Below are 13,011 nucleotides of genomic sequence, written 5' to 3'. Positions count from 1 at the left end.
GAGGACTTTTCCCACAATTTGGTTCACCTTTAAAAAAACGTGTTTAGAATACACCATCACTAATATTAGTATGAATATCATATAGTAATAATTAGTGGCATTAATCGACTTAATTATTCATATCACTGTTATTATTATTATCATTATTATTATTATTATTATTGCATGTTTTATCCTTTGCTCTTATTACTGATCCACTTGGTCTGCTTCAAAACCGCTCCTCAGTAAGTCAAGTGTGTACGTGTGTGTGTGCATTTGTGAGTGCGTCGATTAATGTATGCGCGATGTCGTGTATAATTTAGTCCGGTTTGTCACTGCTCGGGGCGCCTTGCTGCGTGAGCGTATGCCAGTACTCCACTTTCTTCCCTTTGTTTTTGAGACACTCGAACCAGTGTTTGAGTCTCTGTCCGCTTGCGTTGATGCCCAGCTCCACTCCACCTGAAACCAAGGGGGGGGAGAGAAGACGGAGACAGGAGTCAGACAGGAGGTGAGGAGGAGGACATGATAATGGAGGCAACATGAGTGACATGAGGCCAACTATGATCCTTTACTTTCATTCATCCACCTTCTACCGCATTATCCTCCACATGAGAGTCACTGGTGCCAATCCCAGGTCAACCATTCACTCTCACACTCACACCTACGGCCAGTTTAGAGTTATATAAGGAACGTTTTCAGTGAAACAATGGAAAAACACTTTTGCTGTTGTGGTTATCAATCGTGGGCTCATGAAATTAATCTCGAGGGTTGTGGGTGTGATTGGTGGGTTAGAAAAAAAAGAGAAAGTAAGTTGAACATACTCTACCGTTCAAAAGTTTAGGGTCACCTATACATTTCTTTGTGTGTTTTCCATTAAAAGTCACACTTGTATTCATCAAAAGAGTTGCAAAACGAATAGAAAAAATAGTCAAGACATTGACAAGATTCAAAATAATAATAATGATTTTGCCCTTTTGTCAAAGAACCAGCAAAACTGTTTTCAGCTGTGCTAACATCATTGCACAAGGGGTTTCAAGGGTTTTCTAATCATCTAATAGCCTTCTAAAGCCATTAGCAAAGACAATGTACCATTATAGAACACTGGAAATGGGCCTCTATACACCTACACTCTTAGAAATAAAAGTGCTTGTGCAGCTTGTCCTCATAGGAGAACCCTTTTTGGCTCCAGTAAGAACCTTTTTTATAAAGGTTCCACCAAGAACCCTTTTAAAACCCTTTATTCAGGAAAGGTGGTTTTAAATGGTTCTCTGGATCAAAATGGTTCTTACTGGAACCATTAGTGTTACCAAGAACCCTTGAAAAGGGTTTTTTTCAGAAGCAAATTGTTCCAGGTAGAACCTCAGCCCTTGTAGAAGAACCCTTTTGGAACCCTTATTTCTAAGAGTGTATGTACATATTCCATTAAAAACCAGACGTTTGCAGCCAGAATAGTCGTTTACCACATTAACAATGTATAGAGTGTATTTCTGATTGTGACCTGAAGTGACCCCAAACTTTTGAACGGTAGTGTATGAGCTGGCTGCTAATGTGTAATTGAGCTCTGGCAATATTATGCACATTGAGCAAAGCAGGAAATCAACTTTTCAATTTTTTTTAACATATATTTTAAGACAAATGCCTCCAGGCAGATGGAGAAAGAGAAAAGACAGGTAGCGGCGAGAACGAGATATTTAAATGCATTGCCAATGAGCCCGATGGGTGGGAGGAATAAATACACAGAGCAAAAGCAAAGGTTTGAGGTTAAAGTGAGCAGCGGTGATGGAGGCGTTGTTGGAGCAGCAGAGTGAAGGATAGAGAGATGCAGGCCATTTGTTGCACCGAGGTTATTTCAAAACCGTTCCCTTTTCTTGCGATCGTACAGGTTAATGGTGCGTGAAGTTTTAAAGCTCACATAGAGTGGTCCTGTTGCACATATATGTTAGTTATGGAGGTCTACTTACATAAATTAACTTGTTTTTATGGTCAAAAACCTCTGAGTTGCTGTAAACGAGCCGATAGAAATCCTCTTTTCTGACGCTGTTCCCCAGCCGCGATATTTCAGACTCAACTCTCACCCCGGCTTCCCAACTGTCTTGTGATTGGCCAGTACCCGGAAGTGACATATTCAGCACACCCGCTCTCAGAAGCGCAGCTCCCCCCTCTGGAACGGTGGATGCACTGCTACTCATTATCAAAACATTGTTTTAACAGTGTTTAAAAATAGCTTCTTCACCTCTCCCCGCCGCAGTCCCTTTTATGACTTTGACCCAGTCAGACCCGGAGTCGCTCGTGAAACACCTCCACAACGGACGTTATTCTTCTTCTGCGGTTCAATGTACGCAACCGGATGTGCCCGGACTAGTGCCCGGAGCAGGAGGATCTGCTGTTCCAGAGAACCGGTGTTTATGTAACCGGACCAGGTTTTTTTCAGGGATCTCGCTGAGCCCGAGATTACAATACAACACAGCGTTCTCAGCAGTGGCTGAACTGTTTGTTTAGAGCCTTCAGGGCTTCGTAAACAAGGTAATGATGCAGATACACACTAAAAAACAGCGTTAATTGGAACTTCCGGTCTAGGTCCGCTTTAAAACATGATACTTGCTGGCCACTAACAACATCTCGGACAATGCCATGCATCATTATTTCACCGTTGAGCTCCAACTCCAATCTGAAATAGTAAATGAACACTGCACTGCTGCTGGCTGAGGAGAGAGGAGCATCCTGCTTCTCTCTCCTCACACAACAGTCGCCCAACTTCAGGTATAAACCTGTTGACAGGCTCCATACAACACAACACTACACTTTTGCCATCTCCACCCCCGCAGAAACTCCCACCACCTCGGAACAGTGATGGATGGAGTAACCATCCGTCCCTGTGGGACGCCACAGTGACAAACGAAACATTTCAGACGCTCTGAAATGCAACGGGGGGGGGGGGGTTGGACGGAAAAAAGAAGGATGAGAAATCCACAGGAGCTGCACACAGACAAGGGCAAGGTTGACACAGCAGCACTAACAATTGCAGAGATCTAACACTCATCTCTGCATGTTTATTCTGACTCAAAACCAGCAAGATCTAGTATCTAGCACTAGTGTTGAAGGCCTGGTTATATTGTGAACAGCGCCAGAAGCAGCATCCTCCATCTTCTTCCCCTTTGGTCAGATGTGCATAATGTGAGGAAATAATGCAGGATTTGACCTTTTTGCCCCACACAGAACTCTTCCTCTCGCCATTGTTTTGTGCTCAGCACCAGTTGAGTGGAATAATCCGAGCATCGTCCTACACAGGATTGTGTGAAAATACACTTTTGCACACACATTTTCAAGCATGGGCCATTTGAGAACAAGCCAATGCGTTAAAAACTACGAGATCATTTGCTATGGTTTACTTTTCAATAAGTCGTGGTGTGTGGTAACTGTCAGCTGAATATGTCCGTGGTTGTGGTATTTGTATGAGTATCATCTTATAACTAACTGACAACCTAATAACTTGACTGACAAACGGATCGTTATAAATAATCCTGACGTAAATGTGTTCTTCTTCTTCTTCTTTTTTGGAGTTGACAGACTGGACGCAGCTTTCACATTATTCTGCCCCCTACTGTCTGAAGACGTATCTGCATTTAATGGGTGTCCCATTTCTAAGTGACAAAAATAAAACCTCAACACTTGGTTTTGAGGGCCAGTTAAGATTAAGGGTTGAGCTTGAGGGTTAAGATTGGAATTGGAATGGGCCCTTAGTATAAGAGTCTCCTCAAGGACCGGAGACTTCAATTGTTTGGCTTTATCTTGCTGCTCAATAGAAGCAGTTTTATATTTGTTCTCGTTGTGATATCTAATAAAATAATGAATGAATAGGAGAATAAATTGTCTGAAAAGGAGTAGGAAGAAGCATGAGCTTATTTAATCCTATTCCACTATCTCTGATCACCATTCAACTTCCTATTTACACCTTATTTACACATACAAAAAGACATGCACACATTTACACATAGAAGTAAATAAATCATCTGTGAGACATTCCCATCAAAGTCCTACTTCCTCCCTGCACCTCGTGTGAAAAACCATATTTTTGTGGCTCTCTTTGAAATGAGTCACGCTTGGACATTTTTTGCTCGAGCTCCAATCTGTTCCACAGCTTTGCTCCACATACAGAAATACAGAAGGTTTACTGACGTAGCACGGACACAGAGATGTTATTGCTTTAAATTTAACTCCCCACTGAGCTGTAACATTAAAAAAACAAAACAACAACAACAACGATATAACTATATGCTGAATCGCTGAGAATTATGACACGGATTAGTCACAAGTAAATAGCTGATATTAAGATGAGTGAGTAAGCCCTGACTGCAGTACACAGATCGAGGAGTGGCTCAAGGTGGGTGGAGCTAAACGTTTGACTCCACCCACGTTGAGCCACTTACGTACACAATACGAACGTGTGTTGGAGTTCAAAATATTGCGCGCTTTTCTGCTAAGAGGTTGAAGTTGCTGTTCGTTCCCTCGTATAAATTATGAACTCATTTATGGATAAACACTGTGGTCAAGCCAGCCGCACTTAAATTTCCAGTGCACAAGTATTCTCAACATTATGGTAAAACGGCGTAATAGAAACAGCGGATTTACTTCCAGTCCGGATAACTTCATAATAAAGCTATTAAAACTAATACCTATCTTTACTCTACTACTGTGTGGAGAAATTTCAAAATAAAAGTCCATATTTTCCAAGTGGCATAATCGGCCATATTTGAGCGACTGAAAAAATATTTTTGCACAATAATTCCTGACTATGGATGGTATCTCTCTCTTCTACACATCTAAGGCTACAAACACACACACACACACTCAATATCAAGCATTTTTACTGTACCAATATGGAGAAACTCAAGACGAGTGCTGCTGCTGATACTGAAACGCTGCTTTAATTTGCCTCAAACTTCATTTGGACTCATTTCATTACACCTAACTTGCAGCAGAAAGCCAATTATATATGTCTTTAGAGCCTCTTTCATTAGCACTTGTATTACTTTAGGTTTTAAAGTTTTTTTTGGGGGGGGGGTTGCAGGGGTGGGTTGGTGGCATTCCACAAACTCCGAGCTTTGAATTCAGTTCAGGGTGAAGATGAAATTTCCTCGGCTTCCAATTACACCAGCGAGCCATCCACTTGATATATCGCCTGTATTTTATTACTTTCACCCTCAGATTCTCTATTTCTCTCATTGTTGGGGGTTCCTCCCCCCCCCCCCCCCCCCTCGCTCCGTGTATCTTTGAAATCTCACCTTTTCACCGTTTGACATCACGAGCCCATTAGCGTACGTGTTATTGCTCTCCCTCTCGGTTCGAGGGCCAGTGGAATTGTTCTCGCTCGCTCCTCGTTATCAACTCTCATAGTCTGTGTCATTTTTCTCCCCCGGCCTTCAGTTAACATAACTGGCAGTTCCACTGTAGCTAAACCTGTAATGATAATGGTCAAGGGAACGGCTGTTATCGGGAGCTGTAAGTTAGACGGATGGCCTTTTCCTCCCTGACAGGGCTAATAACTCATTGAGCTTATCAAAACACGGGGAGTCTCCCATCCGCCCTCGCACACACGGGAGCCCACGCATTACACCGACTAAAACACCTTGATCTGAAGGCCTTCAAGCTCAAAGAGTGATTTTCTCAGTGTGCATCCCCGCTATCGTTCTTTATTGGTCCCTAAGCTCCCATCGCTGCGATATGAACAACCAGGCTTTGCGAACGCTGTTTAGCAGTGTGACGAAGAAGCAGCGATCTGTTCCATGAAGGATGGCGGTCAACAGAGGTGGAAAGTAACGAAAAACATTTACTCAAGTTACTGTATTGAATACTTTTTTTGTGTATTTTCTATTTTTTAAGTGCAATTTAAAATCAGGATTTTGTATTTTACTGCGATGGAGTGGCGAACTGTCCCCCGCCTATCGCCCAATGTCAGCTGAGATAGGCACAGCACCCGCCGCGACCCTCTGGTGGAGGATAAAGCGGTAGATAATGGATGGATGGATTTTGTATTTTACTTGAGTACGTATTGACTCAAGTGTTGTACTTAGTTACTTTATAAATCCTATCCGTTACTGAGTAGAAATAAAAATTCAGCACAATGAAAACCTACGGGGGGGAAAATATACACCAGGACCATAAGATTAGCACCAGCACTAGCGTGTGAACATAGAGAGTGTGCGCCAAAAGTGACGTAATATCCTGTGAGCTCCAAAATAGTTTTGGATTTCTGACCCCTTGTCATATTTCTACTACCCTCACACCCCACGCAAAGTAACTTTTAGTTAAAGTACATTTCAAATGATCTACTTTTTACTTCTACTTGAGTAACATTTCATCAAAGTATTGGTACTTTTACTTGTGTACAACATTTTAGTACTTTTTCTACCTCTGGCGGTCAGGAGTTGTTCTTTTTTGATTTGGAAAGCTGCACCATGTACTTTTTTTCCCACTGTTTGAAACCCTCCTTTGATCGCTCAGTTGTTCTCCTCATTAATAGCCCTCGTCTCTGTGCATTTATTTTAGCTCCTCTCTCCGCCTACGCTTGGCCTGGTTTTTTATGTTTTCTGCAATTGCGTTGCTTTCATTAAAAAAAAAAAAAAAAAAAAAACCCTTGTGCAATCATCCGATTAGATGGCCGCTGCCTCTGCTGCTGCTCCTTTATTTCCCCACCTATGAAGTCGTTGCTCATTCCCAAGTCATAGTCCCACACCGTAATCTCCAGGGTTTTCTTCGCCAGATGGTCCAGCGTGACTTCATACGAGAACTCCTGTGCAGGTGATACACAGAAAGGATTCATTTACACAGAAGTCGAAAAAAGAAACAGCCTCCGAAGACACGTCAAATATAAAGATGTGTTTAATGGCCGTGGCTCCACACGACAGGAAGTCGTTTGGAGTGCAGTAGAGTACACGAAAGACATTTCCAGGTGAACAAGAGACATATTTACCTCATTGAACTCAGGGTTGAGAGTTTTTTTCTTCACCGTGGTCTTGTTCTTGGATTTTTTACCCATGTCTGGTTGCAAGATGCTGAGAAAGAGAGAGAAATGCAGAGCTTTTACATTTAAAGAGGACTTAAAATCACTCGGACCTTGCACAGTCTCCAAGTTACATGTCAAACAGCTGAACTTTAGAGATAGATTTTGGTAAATGGAGATCTTACTGCTTTGATATATATATATCTATATATATAACTGCAGCCCGCAGCAATTAGATCAGTTTAGATTTGGAAATCAGTAAAGTGTTTACCTGTGCTGAGGCCCAAAAGTCTCTTTAACTTAAATTAAAACCCCTTATCTGGTTTAGAACCAACATCTTGTGTAATCCAAACAAACCAAATAAGCCCAACGATGGATATGATTGAAAACATGACCACAAAGTGTATTTTTTTTTAAAATGCCAAACTATTTCTCTGGTTCAAGTCAAAGCTGTAGCCCATAGACGTGCTTCTGTTAATTAAACAAAACACTTTTTTTTAATCAGGGACAACTGTGAAAGCAGTGTTTTATTAAATCAAGATCCTAAATTGCATTTTCCATTTCAATCCGGGTCAGGACATTTATTATTTCTCAGTTCCAAGTCAATGTTTGATGATATTCTATTCTATTCTGCCCCTAATGTGTGAGTAACCTTTGATGAACGGCAAAAAACGAAGGGAATTATTTGCGTTGCTACGATAAACGCCCTCAGACAAGTTCGTTCCGTTGGCGAAACTTGCAAAACGCAGCTAGATCGACGCTAAATCCAAGATGGCCGACTTCCTGTTGAATCGAGGTCATGGTCCCAAGAGGATTTTTTGGCGCAACCAAATTTTGGCCGCTCCATAGGCGCCTGACCTGAGGGGGTGCTACTGAGCCATTTTGCATTGGTTTTTTTTCCATTATTTTGTAAAATTTTTCGCCAGTTTTGATGTTTGTGCCAATTTTCGTCCATTTTCACACACGTTTAGGGGGTCAAATTTGAGATAAAAGTGGCAAAAGGAATATACGATATAACTCCTAAATATAAAGTTATACAGAGAGCAAGTGAATCGAGCCAGTGTTAGAGGAGTTTACTCTCTGTAAGTGAAGATCCAACAGAAGGATCGCTTGAGGGCAACGGGAGTCATCGTCAGAATCAAAGTCAAGATGTTAAGGTGCTGAGATATCGCACTCCTCCAGCACGCCTTCGCCCCGATGGTGACGAATCCTGGCCTGACAACTGATGCATGAGCTGGGCTCGGGGCCGAGTGGAGGATGGAGGGATGAAGGTGGAGAAGGGACAGGAGGAGGAAGAGTCACCTTTTTTTAATGATATAAAATGGTCTTCAACAGTTTGTGACTCGAGCCACTTGTGATTTAAGTACATTAAAGCAAACAGGTTAAAAACAAAAAAAGTAAAACTCACACCGTTATAGACTATCAGTGTAGCACTGAAACACAGAGAGCCTTATTTACCTTCCTGCAGTCGGAGAGATAAACACCGATGCCAGGAGAAGCATGATTAATATAAGGGGTTCATAGTATGAGATACTGGAGATAATAAAAGTTTATATCTACATTAAAAACATATTTTCTGTGAGCTGTAACACATGAGGAATTGCCTACTGTGGGTTTAGTAACCCCCAAGAAAACTATTTAACTTCTGCACTTTATATTTTGTTTATAAGTTTATAATGCAAGTTATAATGTATGTTTTTACTAAGTTTATATATATATATGTATATATATATACATATATATATGTATATATATACATATATATATATATATATGTATATATATATATATGTATATATATGTATATATATATATATATATATATATGTATATATATATATATATATATATATAGTAGTTATTTACAGTATTCTATTGTTCTAAATATGTATGTTGTCTTATACTATGGGTTCTTTACAATGTAATCATGTCCTTTTTTAAAGTCATTTACAGTATTTTATTGTTCTTTACGTTTATATTTCCACCTACTTTGTTTATTTTCCAAATTACACGGTTTTCCCATGTTATTTAATTCATTTGAAATAAAAAAGACCTTTGGACTTCTTTCATTTTCCTTTGGTGTCAGATTATTTATAACATAATGATGATGAACACTGGTCGGAAGGGCCCCCTGGCGATATTTGCTTAGGGCCCCTACAGACTCTAGAATCGCCTCTGCATTGGGCAATATTTATATTCAAGTGGCGTCATGTTTTTGGACATCAGAGAAATCCATATCAAATAACTTATTTTGTTCCCCACTCGCTCCTGAGAGTAAAAACAATCTGAGTTTTTTCAGAACTTATTTTTGCTTCTGTGAAACCAAAACAATGAGTGAAATGTGCTCAAATACTAAGTTTACTCAGTCACAGCAGCTCAGTTCTTTGGTTGTCTTCATAGGAGAAGAGAAAAAAAAAGGTAAATTGGAAGGAAAAAGGAAATCTGAGGCCAAACAAAAGTCTCTTCTCGATCAGGAGTATTTTGGAACAGTGAGGTGAAAGCCTCGGGGACATCTTAGTCTACGCTTCTGCCAAAAATCATATTTTAACATCCAGCTCCATGGCAGGTCGGCCACTGGAATACAAACAAACCCCCACAGTTTGACAGAACAAAAATACAGTCGGTAGAGCAGCATGTGTACACCGTGCTGACAATACAATGAGAAGAATAATTCACAACAGAGGAGGCTGGTCCTCAGAGATACGAGAGGATTAGCCCTTCTGTTTTTTTTTGTGAGCTTTTCCATTTAAAAAAAAAAAGTTAATTGTTCACTGTTGAATTCAGTAAAAACCCCCTGTTTATTTCTGCGTTGAATTCCTCAGCTATTTTAGCTGCAGCTTCCACCGAGCGATAAGGCTGACGGACACTGGCAGCTACTGTTCTCCCATAATCAGAGATTTTTTTTTTTTGCCACATTGGGGCAAAATGAGCAAGCAAACAACTCAAAATAGAAACAAAATGCATGATGAAAGCACCGAGGCCTTAGATGTCCTCTCCCCACTTCAGTCCTGTTCTCCTCCTGTTTCCCTTTTGTCTGCATGTGTTCGTCCGGCGTTCAGATTCCTGTTTATTGCCCACTCATCTGCACACCTGAGGTCTATTTGCTCTAAAATAGTACTCCAGTGCTTAAACACAGAACTATCCAATCAGACTTGCTCAGTCGCCCACTGTGGTAATAGCACTACAGTATGACATACTGTGGCGGCTGCTTTCAGCCTCTCAGCCTCTATGCCTCGCTTATACCTTGTTTATATTCCCACCCGTCTTCCCCCGTCTCGGCGTGCAAAGCCTTTTTCGCTGGGATTTATTTGCCCATTTGCCCGCTGCACTTTTGGATTTGGTCTGAGGGGAAACAGAGGAGTTTCAATTCAATTCAATTTTATTTGTGCACAGCAGTTGGAACGCATGCCTGCTCTGGTCTCTGGAGTCAGTCAGTCGGCCAAAGCAGCTCCATCTCATTCATCAATGAACAAGGCTTAAAACAAACGTGTTTACATATTAGACCTCGCTACAACGATGATTCATTTTCATTCATTCTATTTGTTTTTCCTGCTCCTGATTATCATTATTTTAAATGATAAACCATGATACACTATCTTGTCTACACTGAGCGTATCGCGGCGATCACAGTCTTAGTCACCAGAGAGGAAAGAGTTGTACACAGTTTACATTTTTTTGGCCTTTTTTTGGACACTGAGAGTCAAACAAATGTTATTTTAAACATATTTTATACTGTTCAAATCTCAAATTTAACACGAAAACCTGGTGTTCATGTACAAATACAGTGTTTGTTCGTTTTTTAGATAAAATCTAAAAATTTTCTCCATGTTAAATTGTTAAAACAGTATTTTACCATGCAATAAATTGTAAATAACTGCCAGATATAGAATGCTACTCTAGAAAAATTGTCACTTAGTTATAGAACATTTTATGGGTTAAATAAGCAAAAAAGTCCAGATGGACATTTTGAGGCTTATAGGTGTGAAAGGGTTAAAAGACATCTTGACTGAATCAGCCTGTGTACATACAAGCTAATATGAGGCTTCATCAGCAAATGTGTAAATGAGCTTCCACAATTTCAAAAACACTCCTGAATGTGAAAAACATGACAGCCGGAGACAACACGAGCTGGAAAACAGCAACAACAGCAGTCACACTCCAAATTCTCCACCGCATCCTTCAAAAAGGCGCATGTCATCACCTTTTATTTGTCTTTGCCCAAAAATACTCCTGCGGTTTCGTCATGTGACACTTTGACAAATCATTACCTGGGTGGGTTGTGCAATTTTTTTTTTTTTGGGGGGGGGAACCTAAAAGCATCCTGACAGCAATGTTACACGGCGAGACAAAAGGGAAGAACAAACGCGTGCTCCTTGTAAATGAGAACGGCAGAAAAAAAAACACAGTTTCCGAGCCAAAAATGTTATGACACAATGTGCAAAAGTGACTGAGAAGACGCTAAATAGCTAAATATATGCACGCTGCAGTCACCTCACACATGAAAGTGTTCAGAAGGAAAGAGAAGTTACTAAACAATGAGTCGCGCTTGGTCAGCAGGAAAACACCAGACACGTCAGGATGTAAACTCATTTGATCTTTAAAATGCCTATCGGACCTTTTTATATGAAAGACAAACGAGATCATTCAGACCTTGTGTAAATGGAACGGCTTCAAAAAGGCTTGATTGAAAGCAGAGGCGATTCTAGAGTCTGTAGGGGCCCTAAGCAACAAGGGGGGCCCTTCCAACCGGTGTTCATCACCATTATGTTACCAATAATCTGACACCAAAATGTATGAGTTCAAAATATTATGTGAAATATGTGAAAATATAAATGTAAAAAACAATAAAATACTGTAAATAGCTTTTTAAAAAACTATATAAACTTAGTTAAAAAATACATTACACTGTAAAGAACCCACATTATAAAACTATATAAAAATATAGAGCAATAAAATACTGTAAATAACTGAAAAAACATATATAAACTGAGTAAAAAAGATATGCATTACACTGTAAATAATCCTCCTTATTTTCCATCTTGCAGAACGATAACTTCACACAGGTTAACGTGAGGTGGGGCCCCTTTAGGGAGGTTTACTACTGAGATGTCATTGCAAATCGCGCATTGTTGTTTAAGGTGGACAGGGATGTGGCTGGTCACTGCACATTTCAGTAAAAACAGCCCTCAGGCTCCGAGTGTCGGGGGCCCCCTATCGGCTCGGGGGCCCCCAAGCAGTTGCCTGCCCTTGCCTGTTCACAAACTGCGCCTCTGATTGAAAGTGAGAAAGGAAAAAAAAGAAAATCCTCCTGGACAAACGCACTCCACTGGCATCAAGATAAGCTCATTCCTCGAGAGGCTCGCTGTTGTTATTTCAGCATGCCATCACTAAATGGACAGTAACGTTTGAAAACTTAATGAGCAGATTAATCCCCCGCTCTGTATACTCTGTACTCTGCGCTTCACAGACGCCAGCGCTTCATCCGCTCTTCTGTTCTTTCAAGTCACCTCCACTAAAGAGCAGTCATTATGGCAGCTCTGCTAATTCTTGGCAGAACCTTGCAGTGTAGTGATCTACGCGAGGCACTTTGTCACGGATACAGAGAGCTGCTGCTGCTGCTGCTGCTGCTGCACGAGAACAATGAAGGAAACAGAAGGAGACGCTGGCAGTCGGGCAAAGGGAAAAAACGACGGTTCTGAAATGCCAGATTTAAGGATCGGATCAGAGCGGCTGTTTAAGCAACTCGTGTAAACTGAAGTGCTGGGAAAAGAGAAACAGCGAGAGATCAAAATCCCAGTGCAAATGTCATGTTTTCTAGTGCCTGTGCATCACGATCGGCCAATAAAACACTGACAATTGTCATCAGGGCCGGCCCAAGCCTCCATGGGGCCCTAAGCAAAATGTGATTTTGGAGCCCTCTGTTACTGCCTATGCCATTATTCACACACCTACTATACTAAATGTATTCTACTTATTCTACTCTGTCACGAATACGCCTGTAAAACTAAATGTGAGAATGTTTTGTTTGACAC

The 13,011-nt window shown here is 40.9% G+C and overlaps 1 protein-coding gene across 1 annotated transcript in view; it reads right to left on the bottom strand.

Moving 5' to 3' along the window:
* Nucleotides 1-298: 298 nt before the first annotated feature.
* The window catches only part of doc2g (double C2-like domains, gamma), a gene marked incomplete at both ends in the record, with an annotated part of 31,611 nt that continues 18,898 nt past the window's right edge, over nt 299-13,011 (bottom strand). Inside the window, 3 exons of the mRNA XM_083909063.1 lie at nt 299-438; nt 6,673-6,769; nt 6,950-7,031. Coding sequence (XP_083765189.1) covers nt 299-438; nt 6,673-6,769; nt 6,950-7,031 — 319 coding nt within the window. The remainder of the gene's footprint in view (nt 439-6,672; nt 6,770-6,949; nt 7,032-13,011) is intronic.

The sequence above is a fragment of the Microchirus variegatus genome, assembly GCF_963457635.1.
Source record: "Microchirus variegatus genome assembly, chromosome: 23".
In the NCBI taxonomy this organism is placed as follows: domain Eukaryota; kingdom Metazoa; phylum Chordata; class Actinopteri; order Pleuronectiformes; family Soleidae; genus Microchirus; species Microchirus variegatus.
The sequence above is the reverse complement of the archived record's forward strand: the minus strand, read 5'-3'. Positions and strand labels throughout refer to the sequence as shown.